The sequence below is a fragment of the Dermacentor albipictus genome, chromosome 2 (genome assembly GCF_038994185.2).
Source record: "Dermacentor albipictus isolate Rhodes 1998 colony chromosome 2, USDA_Dalb.pri_finalv2, whole genome shotgun sequence".
Taxonomy (NCBI): domain Eukaryota; kingdom Metazoa; phylum Arthropoda; class Arachnida; order Ixodida; family Ixodidae; genus Dermacentor; species Dermacentor albipictus.
The window spans coordinates 118,316,581-118,341,593 of NC_091822.1; the positions used below are offsets into that span (position 1 = coordinate 118,316,581).

Genomic DNA, 25,013 nt, shown 5'->3' on the forward strand with positions numbered 1-25,013 from the left:
ATAGATAAAGAAACATCTTGTATTGCAGTTTACATGCTTTTGTCACTTTGCTTAAGAAGGTTAGAATAGTTTTCCAAAAGTGAAGTTCATAAAATAGCCCTTTAGGGCAGAGCCATGGGTCTTTTTCCATCTTTTTCTGCACTAAGAACCTATATCGAAATCGTACGAGCATAAGTCGTCAGTCTCAGTTTTTATATTTCTCTACAACATGTTATTTTGAGTACGACTGTTGACTACAATAAGTTCTATGAGTCACTTAGGTGTGTACTTCTTCAACGAATTTGATAGCTCACGCTGTCAAATTTTTTTCCCTTCATCAGCATGCACTTTTGTACCGCAGTGATTAAAGAAGGCTCTCTAGAAAAATAAGGACTGGAACACCAAGGCGATTCGCAGGTTTACGCATATATGTGTCAGCTCCTGTAAGACTCTCCCACGATGCCGACTAAGTGAACGTATCTATAGCATTCACGTGCTGAATTCTGTAGCTGCAACATCTTCTCTGAAATATTTAGCTTTTTTTTCATATTGGCTATTTAAAGTTCCATCAGGGATAACCGCAAATATGCGACCTCCACTGACAATATAGTGCTATAGGACACTGTTTATCTCTTAATGTTCTGGCTACGTATTCACACACGCACACACACACACAAAATAATTCTTACGCCAGAATTGTTCGTACGAATAGTCACCAGGCGATTGTGTACATGTTATAAACGAAGATGATTTGCCACTGACAAAGAGTTATTATGAAGCGAAAGCTTTGTGAATTTGTCCCCAAGTTTCTTCTCGAGAATCAACCTTCCGCGAAACACTAGGTATATACCGCATATAAGACACTCAAAAGGATTGTTTTACAAAAACCCACTGTGGATACATACGTACGCCGTCGAGGAAAATTTTTCGTTTACTTAGAACATTGGGGGCATATCGTCGAGAAGAGCGATGTCACACCAGCCACTTCTATGCTCGCTAACGCTGGCAAGTTCGCGTCGAGTACAATGCGCGCCATTAGGGGCAGACTGCCTCTTTTATTCATATATCGCGCTCAACAGTTGTGCGAAACCGGAGGTTTGTCAAGAAGGAACAACTGAATTTCGCATACGCCGCGGTATGTACTCTAGTCCATCGCAGCGGAGCACAATTTAATTTTAATAACGAATAGCTTCCCTTGGCTCTTCCGCCCATTTTTATGGTGGTTCGCCGGTGGTGGTCCGACATTCACCTACGATGCACGCGCTCTGCCCCGACCGAGTTTCGGGGCGTGTTCATCGCCGAACGCCAACTCTTTAAAGCGCATGCGTGGTCACACACGAGTTTCGGAAAGTTGCGCGTCTGTGTCCCCACGCGCCGCTCGCCCAGCCATTCGCCAGGTACTGTCGCGTGGAGCTTCGCAGTTTGACAGAAAAGCCAACTTCCAAACCGCCTTGTTCCTGCAGTGTTGGCTTTGCCACGGGTGACAGTGCCAACACTCGTAACACTCGCTCGCTCGTTCGTCGTATTCGCTTGTACCACAGAACGAGCCCTTGCCTTAAGGGTTTGCAGTTTTCCAGTTGTCTGCCTCGTTTGCAGCGTGGTCATTTCACGTTTCGTTACGTTTACTCGTTCTGTTCACCATGGAGGCAGCAAGAAAACACTACTAACGAAAAGCTTGGGGATGATGGTGATGGCTGTAGGTAATGCCCTTTGGATCGGGAGGGCATATATATATATATATATATATAGGCCTCACCAATATCAACCACAAGTTTTTAAAAAATGTTAATGGCCACCTATTGGCAGGTGCGGAAATACTATTGATGCAGAGACATTTATAGCACATGATATGCAGTTCAATATCATCGCAGTTCTTATCTGAGATAAATTTTCTGTCTGCAATGAGTAATTGTTATCTCAGCGTCACCATAATAGTAGCGACACATAATAAAACGTCGAAGAACACTGCGACGCCAATCAATCTTTCGACTTGGAAGAGGCAATCAAGAGCGCGGTGCAAGACACTATGCATACTCTCACATGCTCTTCGAGACTGAATGACTTTGATGTGGAACTAGAACGACTTCGAGCAATCCGACGACGTGCTGAACGAAGATACCGACGTACGAAGACAATGGACGATCTACGGACCGCCAGGCGCACGCAAAAGAAGATACAGCGCCGGTTAGACAAGCTCGATTCGCAACGTTGGGCTGCCTTCTGTGAGTCGCTAGATCCACGCAAGCCTTTATCTCAACTATGGAGAACGGTGCGTGGTCTCCGGACACTTCCCGTACAGCGATTCCCATTCAAAGCGCTTGCCCTCTCTCAAAAGAGATCGGAGATTGACGTGGCAGAGGATTTCTGCGCCAGACTATCAGGCCAACTCACAGCTACCAACATTCTATCACCTTCGAGCAGCTGTCCGCCACCACGTGATCACCGGTTGGATCTACCATTCTCAGTCCACGAACTTAAGGCAGCATTAGCTTTGTGTAGCCGCACATCAGCGCCAGGACCTGACGGAATTTCCTACCGAGCTCTGTGTCACCTGGGGGAGCGAGCGAGAGGAGTTCTCCTCGAGGTGTACAATGAATCTTGGAGAAATGGCATGCTACCAACAACCTGGAAGACAAGTCGCCTTGTTCCACTGCTGAAGCCTGGCAAATCGCCGTTGGAGCTCTCATCCTATCGCCCGATCGCTTTGGCGAGCTGTGTGGGCAAAGTAATGGAGAGGATGGTCCTAGGACGTCTGGAGTGGTACCTGGAGTACCACAACACCTACCCAGATGCCATGGCGGGCTTCCGACGCGGTCGGTCATCGATCGATAACGTCATCGACCTGGTCACCTACATTCAACATGAGAAATGCCGTAAGCGTCTCTGCGCTTCTTTATTCCTCGACGTTAAAGGGGCGTATGACAACGTTACGCATGAAGCCGTCCTCTCTGCTCTCGCAGAGGTAGGAGTGGGTGGTCGGATGTTTCAATGGATACGGAGCTATCTATCCATGCGATCCTTCTTTGTAAGCACCGAGGGAGGCCATACTTCTCTACATTACAGCTACCGCGGCGTCCCCCAGGGCGGTGTACTTAGCCCTGTGTTATTTAATCTAACACTAATTGCTCTCCTTGAGCACGTGCCAACCACAGTCAGGCTATCAATGTACGCGGATGACATCTGCATATGGACATCTGCAGTAACGCGCCTACAGCTGCGAGCGAGAATTCAGAAAGCCGCGACACAAACTGCTGTCTACCTCCGTAATCGAGGCCTGGAAATTTCCTCCGAGAAATGCGCACTAGTGCCATTTACGCGCAAACCCATGGCAAACTACAGTGTAATGATAAATGGCCAAATAATACGACGTGTCCGATCGCACAAGTTCCTAGGTGTGATAATCGACAGGGACTTGTCATGGAGCCCACACGTATCATACGTGAAAAAAAGGTTGACAGGCATCTGTCACCTGCTCAAGTTTTTCGCTGGCAAGACCTGGGGAATGTCGCCCAGTGCCATGTTGCAACTGTACAGGGCGCTTTTTCTAGGATTTCTGCGATACAGCTTGCCAGCAATAAGCAGCACAGGTAAAACAAATGTACGCACCATACAAAGTCTTCAGGGTCAAGTGCTCCGGATTTGTCTAGGCCTGCCTCAGAGTGCTTCGACAGTGGCTACAATAGCAATCGCTGGAGACCACCTTGTCAGGACCCACACTGAAATTGAAGTACTCAGGACACATATAAGGCATCTGGCCAGGACTCCCCGTCACCACCTGGCTTCCCTAACAACGGACAGACCACACACATCTTTCAGCCAGACGATAACCGCATATAATGAGTCATTGCCAGCTTGTTTCACCCCGGCTGCGAGACCTTCGATTCCTCCATGGTGCCTCGCTCAGCCAAAAATCAACCTCGCTATACCTGGTATCTCGAAAAAAGCTGATCTATCATCGCCAGCCCTTAGACAGCTCACGCTACTACATTTGTACGAGAACTACCGTGATTCTACGCATATTTACACTGATGGATCTGTTCTTCCAAGCAGCTCCGCGGCGGCAATCGTCATACCAGCGAAAGCTACAACAATCAAATTTAAGACGACTCACGCCACAACATCGACGGCAGCAGAGCTCGCAGCGCTCTTTACTGCCCTTCAACACATTGGTGATGAACCACCACACAAATGGACAATATTCTGCGATTCGAAGGCGGCACTGCATTCTCTACTGTCACCTTTATGACGCGGACCGCACGAACAGCTAATATTCCATATTACAGAAATGTTACAACACACAAGTGATGCAGGCCACAAAATAACCTTTCAGTGGCTTCCAAGTCATTGCGGGATTATCGGCAATGACCGGGCGGATCACGCTGCCCGCTCAGCCCATACTGAGGAGCGCCACGTCCCAATTCCTCTTTCTAGATCTGACGCAGCACGGAAGCTCCGCCTACTTGCTCGGCAGTGCACCGCGTCGCAATGGAACGAGCCACATTTAAGAAACACGCGATTGTACTCACTTGATCGCACACTAAGTCTTCGAGCGCCATTACAGCTTCACCGTAGAGACGCCACGCTTTTATATCGACTTTGGTTGGGCGTTGCCTTTACTAAAGCCTATGCATTCCGCATAGGGATGACCGACAGCCCAACCTGTGACCACTGCGGCCTTGAAGAATCAATTGGCCATATCTTGTGTGCCTGCCCGCAGTACAGTTCCCAGAGGGCATGCCTTCGCCACGCACTTGACCAACTGGATGACCAACCGCTATCCGAAAAATTAATTCTACAACATCGAAAGGACCTATCGTCACAGAAGATGGCCGTGCAAGCGCTATTGCGCTTTTTACGATCTACCGGCCTGTGTGAACGACTTTAGCTGGAACGCCATTTGTGTGTGCGCCTCCATGTGTGCGTGTCTTTTTATTTTCCTTTTTTTTAGCGTTTTCCTCTGCCATCTTTCTAACCCCTATCCCCCATCCCCAGTGCAGGGTAGCAAACCGGAGACTCATATCTGGTTAACCTCCCTGCCTTTCCTTTTCATTCTCTCTCTCTCCCCCCAAAACGTCGAATGTTGGTTTTAAGCTCGTTATCTCAATTCGCGCAAGTACAGAAGGAGTTTTCCCAACATCAAAAGACGATCGCGACATGGCCGACCTTCGCGCAACTCACCTCCATGTGGAAACGTGTACAGCAACGCTATATAGATCGTCTGATGCTCGGATGGAGCATTCGGGAAAAACAGCCCCCCTCTTCTCACGACGCCGCCCTCTTCCCCTGTTCGGTTGCGGGAGCGGAGGTCACACCGGCGCTATCCCTCACGCAGACAACACACATGAGACATCAGCTTATGTGCAGAGCCACCTATACTATCAGTGCACACGGGCAGGTTGACGGCTCTGTTCGCTGCAAAATAACGTAATGAAGCGAAAACCTGAAAATCCGCACTACAACAAACGTAACATTTTAAGCGCACCAGTCCTTTAATAAAGCCAATAGCTTTTCAGAAGCGTTTGGCCATTTGCTTACATTAACGATCGCTTACATTAACGATCATATTCAATGGTTTCTACGCACCGGTTTTTTTTTTATATGTATATCTATTCATGTGAGCGAATATTAAAAGGTAGCGAATCACGTTTTTTTTTCCAGGCCTGCTGAACAGCGTAAGCTTAGACGAAGTCATGAGGCACGTTGTGTGGCAGTTCGAGAATGCGGAAGAGGATATCAAGCAGCAGTCCGAAAAGGTGAGCAGTGCTGCATACATGCCGAGTAAGAGCTATGATCAAACCTGGGTGTTTATGCGGTAACTCTAGCAAATGATCAGTATGCACGGAGAGTTGAACTCTATGTGTAGCTCGCTGCTATTAAATTTAACGGTGCCAGAAGGAAGTACAAGAAGATACTGTGTATTACTAAAATAAACCGTAAAACGAAAACAACAAGCTTTTGACTTCCCACGTGTGCAGAGTTACCGTGTGTTCTGTTTGTTTATTTAGCATCTGTAGCAAACATCCATACGTAGCTCTTTCGCTAGTGTAAATAAAGATCTGTTTTCTCTTCATTTGCAAAGCGCAACTACTCGAGCTTGTGGTTCATAAAAGGCAGGCTCTTCGCACCTACGTGCAGTTCCGCGCACGTGCGACTTGAAAGAAGCGGTGTCAAATACTCGATTCTACCATGTGCAGTATTCACGCAATAAAAACCCACAGTCAGACAGTCGCTACAATCGGGTCTGTGGTGAACCGTCTACTCACTCGCATGCAACCAGAACAAGTAATCCTGCTCTAAGAAACTTGCTTGCCCTCGCAGTACACCACCCATAATGCAATACCCTGGTTCTATGCGCGTCCGCGCGTGGCGCTTCATGTAGCGGCGGCCACACGCTACAACCGTCGCGTTTCGTTCCCCTAGTACAGCACACATACAACAACGAATCGCCCCAGGCTTATTAAACGAGCTTTGCCTCGATCCGCAAAAAAGGTGAACTACGTTTTAGAGCGCAGATCTTAGGCTCCACGTTCCTGCGGTGAGCGTCCGCGTTGTCCGACACGGCGTCGGCGTAACCGAGCGAACGAGCGCCGCGAAAAAAAAAATTAAATTCTTGGGTTTTACTTGCCAAAACTACGATTTAGCTATGAGGTACGCCGTTGTAGGGACTCCTAAATAATTTGGACCACCTGGGACTCTGTAACGTGCAACTATGTCTAAGTAGCCCTCCACACCTCAAGCAGGATGCCGTGAGGTGGGGAAGGCTACGCTCGTCCGCCGCGTCCACTGCTGAGGTCCGTCTGGGGTACCAGCTTGTGTGACGGGGATCACTGCTCCTGCAAGGGGCGGTGGCGAGCGGCCACGAGTAAGGCTCGATGTGGCCGCTCCCTTGGGTATTGTTGCACGACTTACCCGCGACGAAGGGCCGCTCTCGCCGTCGATGAAACGAAAGCGTGAGAATAAAAGCGTAGTTCCGCGCAAGAGGGGCTGTGCGGGGGGACGATGGCTACGATGTGGCGCCAGAGAAAGTGCGCGTCGTCTTTATGGAAACAAAGCGCTGCATGAGCGGAAGTCTGTCTGCGGCGGCTGCTGTGAATCGCACCCCCCGCGTCCGCCACGCGCTGCCTCTCGCGGTCTCCCGATTAGCGAGGCAGACGCGCAACGCTTGGCTTCGTTTGCAACGTGACGCACGAGACAGGTTGTCCGGGCCAGCCATTATATCGCGACATGGAAACGCCTATAGAGCTGTGCTCGAATTTCACGTTAGGGCGTATCTTAAACGACGGTGAATTTTTTTGATCGTACATCATATCCGGTTGCGCGGGTCGCAAGAAGAACATCATTAACAACACCCGCTACGAGGCGGACGAGAACTTACATTTATACGATTTTACCGACGCGGCCGCGTCGGTGCTACCAGCACAAAAGACGCTGCTCGGTGCCTGCCCAACAGAGTGACAAAGGTGCCACGCATCATCACGCTGTAAATTCGCTTGGTCATCATGTGTTGAGAGCACTATGGGGTCTATGTTAGTATATGTATACCAGGGTCTGCTATAACCGCAGAAAATGTTTCATTCTCATCAAGGGACTTTCATTAGTAATCAATCACCGCCCCTTAATTGGCCATGCAATTGTACTAAGCGCTTGGGACCAAGATTTGCGCCTGGTATTAGCCGAGGTCTTGCATGCCGGGCTATTAATGACACACAGCCGACGGTGCCGTTTCAGGCGACGTCAAATTTCTAGACCTCGGAATCTGAAAAGAACGTCTAATTTTCGAGCACCTTGTAACCGTAGCTGGCAAAACCGTAAAGCACTGTTCTTTCTCATTATGCTAGCATGGGCCGGAAACCTGAACACAAGGAAGCGTACCTAGGCAGTGATAAATATCCAGCTCGTTTACTTGCATTTTGATGCTGACTGTACAGGGGCTCAATAGTTTATATGTCTGGCACAGGGCGTGAATGCAGGGCTTCTAAATTGTGCAGTTCGAATCTCACTGCCCCACAATTTTTGTTTTCTGCTTCGACGTTGCCGAGAGAAAGCTGATGTCACGACACACAATAGTACCGCCTTGGAAACAAAAAGAGAATGTTCAAAAGGGTAATAATCCCCGTCGTTGATCAAATCGCTAGGCGGCGGTCACGCTAGGTATAACTGCAAAACTGCTGCAATTTATTACGGAGGCTGATATTCGCGTGGACTTACAACGGTCTTCGCTGTATTCTCACAAATGTCGTCATACAAAATTGGTGTCTTTCTGGCGACCTTTTGTTGCTTTCATAGACATTCCATTGCAATGCACAGAAGATTGCGCATTGTTCTTGCAAGTGACTTGCGGAATTTTCTTTTTGTGTTGTGTCGAGACACGTTTGCCATCACGAGGCTATTTCTACGAGTAAATAACGGATGGAGCTGTGTATCGCGGCGGTCGCCTTCCTGGTATACGATGAACATCTACAATATATACACTTATGCCGAGCTATCTTACCAGGAGTTCTTTTTTTGCCTTGTTATCGTATACGTGTTTATTGTTCGAAAATTATTTCAACAGCTTTCAGGTCTGTGCCCATGCGTGCGAAATAGGTGGAGTCTATATGCACGCCCGGCGAAGGGTTCTTCGGAATAACTGAACCCAGTCTCGAAGGCTATTGCATTTGCTGGCTGTATAAGCGATCGCGGGAGCCGAAAATACGTCATTGCCGCCATGTTTAGGGTGCTAACCAATTAAATTGTTTAAAATATTAAAACTCGAGCTGTGGTCTGTGAGCGCTTGAGGAATTAACGATATAGTCGGCTGGATCATTCTTAATATATGAGACAGGCACGTACCCAGGGGGGGGGGGGCCCGGGGGGGCCCGGGCCCCCCCCCGAAATCAAGTGGCATACCCCCCCCCCCCCCTCCCCACTCACGCCACCACTCCTCACACATTTCTAAAGCGCCGCCAGATTAATGTTGAGACTTGGCACCTGTTCATCGGTCAGCCTTATGCTGCCTTTTTCACTCCTTTTAGATGGCGGTAGTTATCGGCATTTCTTGTAATGTGAAGGACAGTTTTCTCATAGATTCCGCACCCACGCGATTAACTCGAGATGCGCTCAGTTGTCACCATCTATTGAACCGTCACGCACATAGCTGTTGCTTTTGTTAGTTTCACCTTCTTTGTTTAGGCTGATCCTGGAACCAGGAGAGGGATGCGGCTGTTACTCAGCTGGTCTGTACTCTCATGGAACGAGTTGCGGCCGGAGAAAACACCAATTGCGTTTAACTTTTCCCTTTGCTTCATTATTTCCTTGAGTTACGGCTCGCCGCGATGCTGGCAGATGCCCGGAACCATATACAAGTGATATGGGTTAGATAAGGTGGGAAATAAAATGATGTGAAAGAGCGTCCATCATGAAACCCTGCAATAACCCTTAAACCCATAAGCAAGATGACTGTCCCCAGTTACCTCGTCTGTTTTTCCTTAATTATATAGCACTTTTCGTGCAAAATTGGAAACCGGAAACAAAAATCGCAAAGAGTTGAGAAGTTAAGCGATCTACTAAGGAAGAGAGCCAACGCAACAACCAAACTGCAAGCAAAAGCGAATAATAAAAATGTTAACCGTTGTTTATGAGAATATTTATGGATCAACATCTTTTTATTTAAAAAGGAAGTAGAGAAAACGCCGCCGGAAGTGGAGAATAATTACTTGCTTTGAATGACGCTTCTACAGTTATCGGTCGAACCGCCTCACGTAGCCACTTCTCTGCTGTGCTTATGTGGGTGTTTTTCTAATCTTTCTCGGTGAGCGCAGTACGTCTAGAATCGCAGAGTCCTGCGCTCTACGCGGTTGTATGGGACTGGCGGCCGCACAGCGCTACGCAATTCGCGGAACTGTCAAAACTGATCCACATGGCGAAAATAACTGATATTCGAAACTATAACATGTGAAAGACTGAAGAAGCCGTGAAAAAATGAACGCAGCCTGAAATCAGTAAAACAGAAACCTGGCATAGGACAAACCATGATGTATGCACTAAAATATAAGAGGGATAATATCATAAGCAAACTCGAAGATACAGTAAAAGCAGCGGAAAAATTCTAAGCTGACCTGTATACAGTACCCAGAGGAGTCACGATACCTCACTTAGAAACAGTAATGAACAGGATACACAAACTCTCCTATAACTAGCGATGAGGCCGGAAGGGCGCTGCAAGACATGAAAAGATGAAGAGCGGGAGGAGAAGGTGGAATAACAGTCCATTTAATCAAAGATGGAGGAGACATAATGTTTACAAAACTGGCGGCTCTTTATACGAAGTGTATATCGACTGCAAGGTTCCCAGAAAACTGGAAGAATGCAGACATTATAATAATCCACAAAAAAGGAGACGTTAAAGAATTGAAAAATTATAGGACCATTAGCTTGCTCCCAGTATTATATAAGATATTTACCAAAATAATCTCCAATATAATAAGGGCAACACTGGATTTTGTCAACCAAGGGAACAGGCTGGCTTCAGGAAGAGATACCTTACAATGGATCACATCCATGTCATCAATCAGGTTATCGCGAAATCTGCAGAGTACAATAAGCCTCTCTATGTGGCTTATATAGATTACGAAAATGCATTTGATTCAGTAGAGATACCAGCAGTCTAGAGGCACTACGTAATCAAGGACTACAGAACGCTTACACTGTAAAAAATTTCCGTAATTATACGGGGGATTTCCGTCATTATACGGAGGACTGCAAGTAAAAAAACGGAAAATCGGTCATTCTCACAAAAAACTGCAAAAACTGCCGTTAAAATACGGAAAGTGCTCTCCGTTTTCAGCTTAACGGACATTTTGCACGTATTATTACGGTAACTGCCCTGTTTTGCACGAAACAGACGGAATTCCGTATTATTATTATGCGAACATCCGTATTTTCGCGACGAAAACTATACCCGCATGCTGTCTAAATGAGCATGCACTTGTACTCGCAGAGTTCCATCCAAGAACAATTTATTGAACAGGCGAACTGTACACATTATGAAGACACGTGCAGACTCAGCCTTCTACCGAAAGCTTCAATAACAGATCGTATAGATATACATTGACGCGCACTCTCTCTCTCTCCATATATATATATATATATTATTCGGTGTAAACGCTGTGCAGATTATAATACAACATATATGTGTAAGTGGACGAAGTGTGGTGGATACACGTTCCAATCTCCAATGAAAACAAACTTGCACCGCTCAGCTGCTGCATGGTGCGCTGACAATGACATCGGCGCTGTATGTGCATATATATATATATATATATATATATATATATATGTGTGTGTGTGTGTGTGTGTGTGTGTGTGTGTGTGTGTGTGTGTGTGTGTGTGTGTGTTCATCAACACCAGGCGAGCGTCTTTGTGGATCGGGCGGCCAAAATTAATTATTTCAACGTCTCGATTCAAAGCGATGGTCCAACATTGAAGGCGCGATCTCACTCTTTTCATCAATGGAACATCCGTGGTCGTTCACGATCATCAATAGCGCGGCCACAACTCGTTTTTCGGTTTGTTGCTCGTCGTCTTTTCTGTACACCTGTATTTTTCTTTCGGGCATAGCATATGCATATGGGCTTAGTAACGCTGATCATATGCGCAAATATATGCGTGTTCTCGCAATGTTCTCAAATTAAGCGCTTTGTAGTTAATAACGCAGCATATATGTTTAAGTGAATGAAGAGCCGGGGACATACGTGCATACGTAAACAAGCTTGCGGCACTCAGGTGCTGGTACACTGGGAATGACATTGGTGCTCTATACGCCAAAAATTGTGCGCACTCTAAATCAGTACCGAAACGCAGGGAGTGGTATAATGACCGTAACTGCGTTTACATTTGGCAATAAATGGTCTCGAAGGGGACTGGCGGCCTATAGATCCAAGTACAACGGTCGGAGGAAATTTTCGAATGCGGCAAGCAATTAACCCAAGTGTCAAAGAGCACTGCTGAACTGCAATGTAGTTGGTTGAACTCATTCCCATGATATTTACAAAATATCTCGTCTCTGACAATAACTGCCCATTCATTGAGACAAATCGATTACGCATAATCTTCACTGTTCATGTGTTAATTCTTGCGGTAAGATGTAATCGCAAACATTTGGTGCTTCATCTTGAAACAAGACCGGTAAGCGCGCTCGTTCTTGTACGGTAGAATCAAGAACGCGAACATGCACCGACATGTATGTAAACTACTGGAAGGTGACTGAAGATGAAGGACCTATTACCGTGCTAGTACTGTGTATACTGTCAAAAAGAAGAAAAAAATATTTCGGAAAGAAAGAATGCCCAGTGTCGAGATGTAACGATTCAAGCTTTATTTCTTTTTGACCTATAGAATGCAACACCACTAGTTCCACGTGCTTTATGCATGGGTAATGTTATGACACAACTCATTATTTAACCGTTCATTACATGCACCAACCCGCCCAAATTATCACTGTACTCGAGCTTATGGACGCATCGCAGTGCACTGCTTTGCACTTCATTGTAGCACAGGGGTTTGCTATCGCCAGTAGCGAATGCTTTGGTTGACCTCCCTGCCTTTCTTCCTTTTGAATTCTCTCTCCCTTTGTATAAAACGCACTAACTTGTGGGAGAGAAAGCATTCTCCTCTTTTAGAATTCAATTAATTGTCAAGCAATTATATTGCAGTTCCAGTAACTAGAGCACAAATGCGAAAACGAAACCGATTCTCTTCGGTTCTCCGCGCTCAGAGTGCGACACCAGGGGGCAGCGCGCGCTGCGCGTCCGTTAGGAGTGGCAGACGGAGATGCACATGTGTAGTCAGCCGGCATTTTTCGAGTTGTGTTGTAAATGTTGTTAATTCGCCGTAAATATCTCTTGATTTGTACTCAAGGGTGGAGCAAGACCCCAAGGAAGAGAGATTGACTCATCGGGAGCGAAGAACAGAAACGATGGATGGTTACGCTGCTTGGGTCTCGGCACGTTCAAATTGGCAAAGTTCCGAATTTGTTGCTGTGTTGTGTCCGCTTGTGCGCTCGTTATTTGCCGTCATCGCTCGGAGATATTTGCGCTGGATGTCTTTCACTTCGTGTACAAAACTCTGCTCGCTGCGGCATCGAAGAAGTTGTCCTGTGTTTGGGTGCACGTATGCGCTTGGACACGGATAGCCTGCTTGCTCTCAACGGGTGTTCAACAGTCTACGCGCGCTGGTAACTTGCTCATGAGGTAAGCCCATTTTAATCTTATTTGTTTTGCATAACGTAGGTGTTAAAATGATGTGTGGTAAGCCGGTGTCGCGAACAGAAATATTGTTTCAAAAGACCACTATGCAACGTCTTAGGGCAAAAATCACGCATGAATGGGGAAAGGATAAAACCTATCTTTTCAGATCGATTCCAGTCGTAGCGCGATTGGCTCGATCGCAATTTCCGTGAGGTACTTCTAACCTTTTGTTCACTCGCGTTAAAAGCGTAGAATAAAACTGCGTTCAGTTGAGCTCTTGTATTGACGCTTGTATTGGCTTGAGAGCATACTGTATCCGATACAAGAACTTCTGTTAAAATACGGAAATTAACGTTCGAGGCAATAGCAGTCGCTCACTACCTGTGATCGTTACTTTCTTGCTTGGGTGCACGTTTTAATTGTGACCGGGAAAAAACGTCTTGCTGCACCGTTTGCGGTGCAGCAAGACGTGTTCCTTCGAATGATGTCTGGGCAGTCAAGGCATTCGTGCCACTAAGCAAGCAGTAAACGGGGTATCAGTGCGAAAACATTTGGACATACAAGAGAAGCGAATGGTATCACCATAGACTCTTTTATTTGATGAATAATTCAGTTGTATTACTAAAGCGGAGAGTGGATATGCATGAAAGTCAGATTGTATTGATACTAAGCAAAAACAAGGTAACTTATCATTACTAATCAATCCTTTTCTTTTACTGAAAGGCAAGTTGCTGTTGTGCTGGAGCTGAGAAGAGGTCTGCTGCCTGCAATGGGTCCATCTCTCTCAAGTTATTGCAGTATTATAGCTCTCAAGGTGAGTGGATTTTTTTTTCTCATAGCTATTTGCCACCTGAATCAGGACCGTTTACTTAGCTGTGTAGGTGATCACTGTTAGTGACATTGGAGTGCTGGTGTACCAGCACTCCTTTATGATTGCAACGCATATGACAGAGTGCAGCTGTGGCAGTATGCAAAGGTGTTAATCTACAAGCCAAATTAGGTTCTTTGAGGTAATATGTTAATATATTGATGACATTGGATTGTGGTCTAGCAGGCAAAAATGCTAAACAAAAAGAAATTTTAATTTGCACTTGGTAAGATGTGCAAGCAATTCAGGCTGTTATACATGAAATGGGACATTTGTAGATGTCTTCTACAGTGCTGCAGTCCTGAATGGCTTCAGAGTTGAGTGATACCACTATAATTTCTCTGTAGAGCATGCAGCACAGTTTAGCATTGGGGGAGGCTGGCATCAACAGGCGTCTACTTACTGTGAAGTTCAAGTGAAGTGTTACTGTTAGGGTGACTATATATAATTTATGGTTTAATTCTAGTCTTGTGTCAGGCAGACATAGTTTACCCATTTGGTTAAACAATAGAGATGTAATATCTATGTATACAAGTATTACCCATTCATTTATGCCATTTAGACAATGGCAGAAATGCGTGGGTAATACTTGTGTACATAGTCAATACATCACTATTGTTTAACCAAGCGGTGCCCCTGCATGCTAAATTTTACAGGGCTATTATTAAGTAATGTCAGCTTTTGTTGTAACATTAAGGCACCTTTTATATTATTACAGATTACCACCATTGTGCACCATCATAGTGTCATATTTACACTAAATGTATTTGACTTTGCTATAAAACCTTGCACAGCGGTGCATCGTGAAATTTTTTTTATAGTTTCTGGCCTCAGAATGCACTTCACGTTATATTCTTGTTTGCAACAAGACTATAAATGCAGGTTTCTCTCCTTATGTTTTGTGGCACTTCAAACTGCGGCGAGCTAAACCACTGGGCAGCAATACTGGATACGCTACTGCGTGTGGAGCTGTCTTCAAACACACACAAGGAATACATCATTGCTTTTTAGCACAAAATAACGGACACAAGAAAGACGACAGAACAAGGCGCTACTCTCAACTGACATCACTATATTGCGTCCCTCCTTTGTAGACAGCAGAATCTAGAAGAACATTTGCTGTGAACACCAAGTGCAGGAACCACCAACATCTGATCAAAAAAGCACACTCATGCGACAGAATCCAAAAAAGAAACATATTGAGCACTTTACAAGGTTAAAGAAAGCACACTAATGCACTGTGACCCCAATGACTGTATGAAGAAAACTTCTGATAACTCTCTGGCGGTGGTATCACGGCCCTTTTTTCAAAATCGTAGCATCACGAAACATTGCGAACCTAAGCGATCCATACCAACAGGCACAGGTTCCCATTTGGCTCAACATTGTAAAATATGGAAGTGCAAAGCCATGTTTCGTGATACTACGATTTTGAAAAAGTGCTGTGATACCACCGCCTGAGAGTTATCGGAAGCTTTCTTCATACAGTCATTGGGGTCACAGTGCATTAGTGTGCCTTCTTTAACCTTGTGCAGTGCTCAATATGGTTTTTTGGATCCCGTCGCATGAGTACGCTCTTGTGATTGGTTGTTGGTGGTCTCTGCACATGGTGCTAACTGCGGATGTTCTTCTAGATTCTACTATTTATAAAGGAGCGACGCAATAAAGTGATGTCAGTTGAGTGTAGCGCCTTGTGCTGGTCGTCTTTCTTGTGTCCATTGTTTTGCACTTAACAAAGTATTTATGGATTCACACCAACTAGCCCGCCAACACATTGTGTTGCGGGCACTTCTGAAGTACTGTCTGTCCAATAACCTTGGTGGCATAGAAGCGCCGTCCACTTCTATGCGTTGCTTTCTGTTTCATTGTGGCATGACATCACTATATAATCATAATGTGTATGTACTTTTTCCAAGAGACCCATATTCCTATCCTTGTGTTGTATTTGCTGTCGCATTATTTATGTGCAAATGACCAGTGCTCCGAGCTCCATTTTATCGCAAGTAAACTACTGGTACCTAAACAGATCTGTATATCAGAAAACCAAAGCTGAACTGCCGAACAGTACCAAGCGGCAGCCTTAGTGCAGTGTCAAGTAGTCAGATTTTATTGGTCATGCAGAGGTACACAGGATAGCTCTTTATTACTTGCTGAATAATTAAGCTGTGTGAAAACTGAGTATATATGTAGCTTCAACCACATGCTATTGGTCATTGCTCCTGCCCTCATCAAATGTAGAAGATTATCACGGCATTTCCTATTCTCTTTTTCCTTAATACAGTGGGATTACTGCATGCGTAAGTAGGAAACGGATCACATAAGCAATCAAAAGCCAACATTGTGTAAACTTGGAACATTGATTGTACAGTTTGATGACCCAGAATAAGTAGGAATACACCATAAATGATTGACAATTAACTTTTACTTGACACAGGGCTAAAGCATACAGTAAGCATACTGTATGCTCATATGGTGTCACATCAATTTAAATTTTAGTGTAGCTTTACAGTGTACGCTTCTATTGTTGTATTCTGTCAGAGGAATGATAATGTTTCGCGTGTATAGCAACTAGACTGTCTATATACAGAAGTAAAAATGTGTGAACTGTATTTTTTAATGATTTGATAGAATGTGTAGCACAATAAAGCCATACAATCAACGCACAGTGATGTGACTTTCTCTGCACATGTTGCAGGTTCAAAAAAGGTATGGTGGAAGCTGTTTCCAAGGTTCCGACCAGAAAAGACAGCCAGTATAAAAGGGTCCACGCCACTGATCTCTACTACAGGGGATGAACAGCACATCGAGCGCCCTCGACTGAAGCCGGCCTTGTCCCGGAAGTTGGTGCTTGACAACTTTGCGGCAGCACTTTGTTGCACGGGTGTGTAGCATTTCTTCCCCTAACATGCCTGCCTGATGTGCCATAAACTACCCAAGCAGTGTTTCGAGGTGTCCAGAATTTTTCTATTGTAGTGTCTACAGTGTCGCTAACATAAGTGGCGTGCAATGGAAACACTGGTAAATCAGAAAAAACTTGATGTAAAAGAACACTATCGTATACGGGTTCAGATTGTCATAAAAGTGCTTACCAGACATGTAGAGACCTCCTAAAATGTGAAAAACCACAAAGAAAAGTTTTTCGGCAGCAATATTATCTGATCGCACGCACTAGTTAGTCCACCATATGCCCTGCTTCCAGGACAAGCGACTGCATGACATCGCATTTCCACTGGCTTCACCTGCATCCGGTGCGGTGTGCTGCACCCAGCGAAACATGTTAGAAATCAGTGGTGCACAGTGTTTTCTGTCCCCTTTCTCGACGCCTACTGAACACATGTTAAACTGTTTCCAAAGCAGACAAACAGAAGGAAAGGGTTCTGAACACATTGCATTTTAAAGTGGCTGGTACTGGGTAACGCAAGTACTGTGGCATAGTAGATTTGCACCAGGCAACCTGGGTACCCAAAAAGGCTGCTGTTTACTTGCAAATGGCCAACATATTGTGAGCATGTTGAAGTTCTTTTTTTATTCTCATCGCTTATTTAGCTAACGGAGACAGCTTTCACAACTGAAGAAGCCTTGGAAGCATGAAACACTTCACAAAACCAGCTTCAATATATCGTGTCTGCATCACAATTTCATGGCTGCATGAGTGAACCCTCTGGTTAACATGTAAGAGAGTTCATGATGTTTGCCACGCATTATCCAGTTTATTTACAGGTCAACCCTATCTTGAGATTTAAGCTGATGTTGCGTTTAGAGAAATTATGGCCGAGAGCCAGCTTTTGAGAATACAGATTGAGCTTGACAGATTAAACGCCAGAACAAGTCGTTGAGGATTTCAGATCAAGAATCTTCAAAGGCCAGTTCATTTAGTGGTGTTAATATTCTGCTCGAAGTTGTTGATTGTTACGTTCATATGGTGCCCAAGCATTGCGGTAACAACTTCACTTGGAGTACATAGCAAGGGTGTATTCAATGTAAGCTGCTGGCTTTTTTTCTGTGTTTTCAAAAACTGGTTTCTTGTTCAGTTTAAATTTTCGAATTTTGCATTGTTTATTAGGTGTTGTGTCTTGTTTCCTTTTCCTGCAGCTTCTTAGTTAAACATCTGAATAGTGAACACAACTTGACCTTTTGCTTGATTGCCTAGATTACATGCCCTCGATGCAAAACAATTTCACTTCAAAACTGCTTGTACCACACTGAAAGAATAACTTGAAGCAGCCATAGCCACCAATAACACGCAAGAGATGATTATGAAAATTTTAATATTGTTTTTTGATCTACAGGGTGTCTTAACTATCGTGCACCAAGATTCAGAAATATGTAAATGCGATGTAACTAGACAAAATGAAGGTAATGTTTGCCATCGCCTGGAGATACTCTGATTATATTGTGCATTCTGCCTAATTACATAATTCTTAATTATTTATTAAATATCTCAAATAATTAAATGAAATGTGTCAATGAAAAGTTGTAGAGCAATATGAAAGCCTCCTGATACACTTTTTTGTTACTGTTACTCATTGTGTGCTACATAAAAGTGTTTTTCCAAGGAATAAGCCTGCGAATACACATAAAGTGTCTTGAGTGGCCAGTCATGTGTCAGTTTTGTGGTGCAAAGCCACGAATACAACTTAAATGGGTTCTTTTAAGAAAAAGACTTAGCTCAGCAAATTATCTTTCTTTGTGCAGCCTGTGGAGACAAGGTTTCTTAGACATGGCCGTGGCCCTCAAGGAAGATGCCGAGGCCACAGGCAGTTCCTCCAGTGACCGTGAAAAGGTCCCCTGGGGCACAAGTCTGGTTTGGCATCCCCACCTTTCTCCTGCAGCTTTTCTGTCTACTTAGCTAACCAGGTGGGTCAATGATGGCAAAGGGAAAAAAAGAATCAACAGCATCAAACGCAGAACTTGCTCAAGCTCAATGCATTTTTGGTGTGAAGTTTTTCCCTTATCATTTATCAAAAAAACGGGTAATAAGTATATGATATGGTCTTCATACGGACACCTCTTTCCCACAGAGAATTAGCAGTAAAAAAAGCAGCTTATGAAGGCTTGAATATTAGCTAGGATGATGTGGCATAGATAGGATAATGATTATGAATGTTTCTAATGAAGGCAGTGGTAGTAGAGTGAATAATCAGAGTTTATATACAGATTGAAAGACATTTCGTTCCAATGCCAGAATTTTAAATCATCCCAAATAATTCTTGCATTTTATAGTCTTCATTTTATAGTTCTTGATGCTTGCTTCTTGCTGACATCATTCTTATGCTGCATAATTCACCTGTTATAAATTCCCTATTTCCCCCATTCAAGCAACTTTACATTGATCATAAGAAACCTCGTAGATGAGTTCCAGAAACTTGCTGATGAGATTAGGGGGCGGCGTGTACCCCAGGCCGCTTTCAAGGGCCTCATATCTTGCAAATGTTAGAAATACTCCTGCTAAGCAAGTTCTTGGTGTCATACAAGGTTATTTGCGAATACGAATTTGCCTAAATTTAGAAAACAGCCAATATAAAAAATGTCAAGCGATATCGCTGGCGATACACACACACATTCCAACTGAACTAAATGCAAATAAATATAGCACCAAATGCAGAATCATTGGCATGATGCCATTCTTTCAGTGGAATAAAATCTGTCCTGCATTGTAAATCTGGAATCCTTTATAATCCAGACTACTAAATACTTATGAGGGTTGTAGCATAAAATATGCATGTATTTATTTCTCGTTTCTTTACTTTAGGACCCGATAATGCTAAAACAGCAGTGAAAGAACTGATATCACAGTACCTAATACTTTATATTGCTCCAGAAATCCGTTTCTCTGCCGATCGCAGCATTCGACACTAACAAGAAGGCACATAACACTTAGGGTGGTGCTATTCACTTTGATTGTTTGGGAACGAAACCCATAATGTACATGTTATGGCCCTACGTGTCATTACGTTTGAACAACAAAAAGGTTGGGGGTTCGCATTTTGCAAAACTGCATGGAGGTTTTCACTGTGTGCATATAAAATTAGGAACCTTCCCAGCTCATACTAAATGCATTCTCCAAAGCTTTAGGTTATACAGGTGCACTACTTTACACAGAACACACTCTTTTCCCTCGTCACGGCTCACACTCTTAGGCAGAGTTACACCCTTTGAAGTGCCCCTTCTTCCACACAACGATAATTGTCATCTGCCTTTATGCATTTTCTTTCTTTAACGCTGCGAGCCCTGTGCTTTCCAGTAACGAACGGCATGCGCGTTATCAGCATGATAGCATTCCCGACAACAAAGTAGCGGGCGTGGCGTCTTCAAGAAAGGAAACGCATCGAGGCAAATAACGATTATTGTTGTGTGGCAGAAGCGGCACTCCAAAGGGTGTAACTTTGCCTAAGAGTGCAGGTGGTGATTCAGATTCTTCAAAGGTGTTTCATTGTATGGGATGGCACATCGCGCTTCACTTATTTGCAGAATATTGCATTCCAATTGTGTCATATGAGATAAATCCATTAGAGAGCTTTAGCTTGCCCTAAATTTATTACAGCTGTGTACTGGTAAACTGGCCGCAGCTTGCAGTGCTTGTGGAAAAACAATTGTAACTGCCATATTATATGTAACTGCTAGTGCACAGGCATAGGCAGCAGCAATGGTTAGAGTACGCTTGTTTCTTCTATTCTGGGGTATGCATCCTCCACCAGAAAGTAGTTTTTTTCGTCTTCCTCTTCTACCATATTGGAATGTGAAATGGGGTGTAATTTGTAGGATATACTCTTGCATAAACTTAATGAGCATTTATTCTTGTCTGTGCCACAGATCATTGTTGCTACCACTGTAAAAGCAGGGTGCCTGTTTACAGCACCCATAGGGAACAATCTGTGAATCTTTAACGAACAGTAACGATAATGAATAATCGAATAATTTTTAGTAATTTTCAACAAATTTAGCACTCTTTGCTTTCCACTACGGTGTTTTTCAAACTCTAATATTGGCACAAGGTTTGAGTGCAGGATGTCATTTTGTGTGAAAGAGTACACTTGTGCGCATAACACCTCATCGTCAACATTCTGCTGCACAGAATGTCATTAGCTTTTGTATGCATTGGTCACTATCTCACAAACCGGTTGCTCCTTTGTTAGTTGGAATGTAGCATTTATGTAAAGCACATTTGATGTTCTAACAAAAAGCATTGTGCCCTCTTATCCCCTAATTCTCCTCACTTGATGCCTAGTGTTGTAATAGCATGGTTGACACCATGAGAGTCAGTGTGGTGAATAATTGTCTGGTGGAGTAGGGGGTGTACGTTAACTTAAGCAACTTTTCCAGACGACTTGAATCAGTATTGTGGAATGCTGGTTTTTTTTTTCAATCACTGTTACCTAGTTTCACTTTGGTTGTGGCAACAAGTATAATGTAGTTCGCTAGCACTCCTGCCAACACATATAATGTGCAGGCATCTGTGTTGAAAAAAAGACCAGCTAATGGTTTGCCAGGAGCTAAGGTCCATTTAGACCATTAAATTTTGAACTTACACCGGTGGAAATAACTGGTGAATGAAAGCACACCCAGGAGAACTCAAGCAAGACTGCGAGTCGGCCTAGTTGGAACAAATTCATCTTGAAACTTATTGTGCGCAACAAACAGGGACGAAGAATAGAAGAAACACAAGGACGAGCGCTTAACATTGTGTTTCTTCTATTCTTCGTCCCTGTTTGTTGCGCACAATAAGTTTCAAGATGAGCAGGAGAACTGACCATAATATTTTCTTTCATTATAACACCGCTGAAGCTTTGAACTGCATTTGAACTGGCTTGTTTAAAAAATGACCCATTTCCTTGTTCAAGTAAGACAAAGGTTCCACAGGAAGACAGAAACTTGAAGCCGTCAACAGCAGCATGAATATAAACAGCACTCGACGTTTTGCAATCTTGCACCTGGTTATATTATCCATCCCATTTTTTTCCACAGGCTGTTCTTTACTGTTTTATGGTCATATCCAGTTTAATTTTAATGTCCCTATTTTTTAATATTTGGTTAATATATACTTTCTTCATCGGCTTGCAACAAAATATATATTCATAATGTGCCTTCATTTACCATTTGCAGTGATCTTAACCAGATGCATCTTGATACAAAATTTATTTTCCTTAATTCTTCGTTTTCCTTTTTCAAAAGTGCAAACTGTTTATCTTGATACCTATTTTGTCTTCTGGGAAGATTGGTTCTACTGGATTAATGACTGCATACATGTGTACATCGTTTTCTGTTTTGGTCACCCCTACTCTTGGCAAGTACTGACAGCATTGCTCATACCCGCTCCATCACGATCACCACTGCTAAGCACACCCTTCCTTCCTTTATTTTAACACTTTGGCTTCTCTTGACCTATTAATGCACCAGTTACTTCTCCCCCAATGAGGCTAGGGGCCAGTGAGATATGCACAATCCCACAACACAGCCAAGGAAAACATTTGCTACCCTAATGACAAGCACCTATGTAGAAATGTTGGCTACAGCAACATCCCTTGTGCCAGCAATGTTGATCTACTTACATGTTTTTCTAACACAGAAGTTACTGCTTTCTCGTGTTCTGTGATTAAACTTTTTTGCCGCTTTCTTTAGGATGGATATTCACGAAGACTATTTGTTTCTCCTAACAGCAGCAAGTTTATCCTTGCAAGTGTTTGGAGTCAAGAACAACTTTCACCAGGAAGAAGTGCAAGACGAGTGATTGAAGAAAATAAAGTTGCTTCTGTGATCTAAGAACTTGAGGACTGAAATGTTGCACCTTTTTGTATATATGCTATGCAGTGCATTCATATCACAAAGTGCAAAGTGTTTCATCTCTGCAGCCATGTCAGTGTGTTGGCAAGACAATTTTCTCAATGGTGACCTGCTGCTTTTACTATGAGCTGCCTTCATGACATTTGCATTAAAGGAGATGTACTATCGTGGACAAAAGTACCCTGGAAGTGCGAGCGTTGACCAAATTGCATTTCTGCTCAAGACCGCTGAAAACAGTGGGTCACGTATGCACATGCTGAACGCAGATGGTGGCACGGCTGATCCCAGCAAATAGCACACCAATGAAATTCGGTCGACTCTCGCACGTCCTGGGCAATTTTGTGCCCGATGGCACATTCTTCGAATGGATATGCTCTGCAAGATGAAATACGGGAAGCACCTGTACTTTAACGGTTATAGTACAGATTCATAATACAGAATCTTCCGTTTTCTAGATACAGAAGCACTCGTATCTTGTATTACGGTCTCTTTTTTTACAGTTGTCCGTTCTACGGAAATGACCGTTCTTAATTTACGGAAGAGTGTTCGGTCACAAATTACCAGCAAATTTTCTGTAAAGTAAGGCAAATTTTTTTTACAGTGTACGTAAAAAGCTTGAAAAATATTGTTACATCCGTGTGGTATTTGTTTGTTTGAACGAGGTGCGTGGGCGCCATCACTCCAGAAACGAGGAGGAAGAACGAACTGGGCTCGCGCTGGGAATCTAACCGGTCAGCGCTGCAACCGTTGTTGTAAATATAATCTGTAAATAGTTTCTCGTCTTACTGGCTCGTCCTTCGTGTAAGAATATATACAGAGGTTCTACAGCTACCTTAATTCTACACAAGAAAAGCAGGGAGATACTTATAGGGAAATGGGTCAGACAGGGAGACACAATTTCTCCAAAGCTATTCACTGCGTGCTTAGAAGTAGTCAAGCTGTTAAACTGGGAAGGCTTAGGAGTAAAGATCGACAGCAAATATCTCAGCAACCTTCGGTTTGCCGATGACATTGTTCTATTCAACAACAATGCAGACGAGTTACAACAAATGATTGGAGACCTCAACAGAGAGAGTGTAAGAGTGGGGTTGAATATAAATATGCAGGAGATGACGATAATGATAAATAGCCGGGCAAAGGAACAAGAGATCAGGATCGCCAGTCGGCCACTAGAGACTGTGAAGGAGTACGTTTACCTGGGTCAATTAATCACAAGGAACCCTGATCATGAGAAGGAAATTCACAGAAGAATAAAAATAGGTTGCATCGCATACGGCAGACATTGCCAGCTCCTGACTGGAAGCTTACTATTATTATTGAAAAGTAAGGTGTGCAATCAGTGCATTTTGCCAGTCCTGACATATGGGGCAGAGACTTGAGAACGAGTTAAGGACCGCGCAAAGAGCGATCGAACGAAGATTGCTAGGCATAACGTTAAGAGAGAGAAAGAGAGCGGTTTGGATCAGAGAGCGAACGGGTATAGACGATATTCTAATTGACATCAAGAGGACAAAATGTGGCTGGGCAGGTCATGTAATGCGCTGGTTAGATAACCGTTGCACCATTAGGGTTACAGAATGCGTATCAAAAGAAGGAAAACGCAATCGAGGACGACAAGATACTATGTGGAGCGATGAAATTAGGAAATTCGCGGGCGCTAGTTGGAATCGGTTGGCGCAGGACACGGGTAAATGGAGATCGCAGGGAGAGGCCTTCGTCCTGCAGTGGACATAAAACATGATGATGATGATGATGATGATGATGGTGATGGTGGTGGTGGTGGTGGTGGTGGTGGTGAAGGTGGTGGGCCCCCCCCCCCCCCCCCCGAAAAAAAATCCTGGGTACGTGCCTGATATGAGAATCTATGTTAAATCATGATAATTTTACATTAGGCACTGCATTTCTTAAGAGCCCTTTTGAAGATCCAATCATTAACAGGATTTGATTTTCTATTGTTATTGAAATTGTTCACTTCAACTGACAGCTAATAAAAATAAGAAAGCTTAGCTTATTCATTCAATCAGCTGCACCTTGCATAAAGCCTCAAATGTTTGGGATTGTTTTTTTTTTACATAAGCTTTTTTTGTGCATTAGGCATTGCGAACTGATTTTTGGTCGCAAATATTATTACTAACCCGCAAAGCATATGTGGCATCTAT

The 25,013-nt window shown here is 44.0% G+C and overlaps 1 protein-coding gene and 1 long non-coding RNA gene across 4 annotated transcripts in view; both read left to right on the forward strand.

Moving 5' to 3' along the window:
• LOC135908176 (SEC14-like protein 2) overlaps positions 1 to 25,013 on the forward strand; it is a 90,263-nt gene that overhangs the window by 40,898 nt on the left and 24,352 nt on the right. Inside the window, exon 6 of the mRNA XM_070533905.1 lies at positions 5,638 to 5,732. Coding sequence (XP_070390006.1) covers positions 5,638 to 5,732 — 95 coding nt within the window. The remainder of the gene's footprint in view (positions 1 to 5,637; positions 5,733 to 25,013) is intronic.
• Positions 11,347 to 22,869, forward strand: LOC135918888 (uncharacterized). 3 transcript variants are annotated; one of them, XR_011512118.1, is made up of 5 exons: positions 11,347 to 13,208; positions 13,929 to 14,019; positions 16,769 to 16,954; positions 18,769 to 18,877; positions 22,731 to 22,869. It is a non-coding gene; the product is annotated as an uncharacterized lncRNA (long non-coding RNA). The 3 variants fall into 3 exon arrangements; XR_010569818.2 differs by having other exon boundaries at positions 18,769 to 18,930; positions 22,734 to 22,868; XR_010569817.2 differs by having other exon boundaries at positions 18,769 to 18,930; positions 22,731 to 22,865.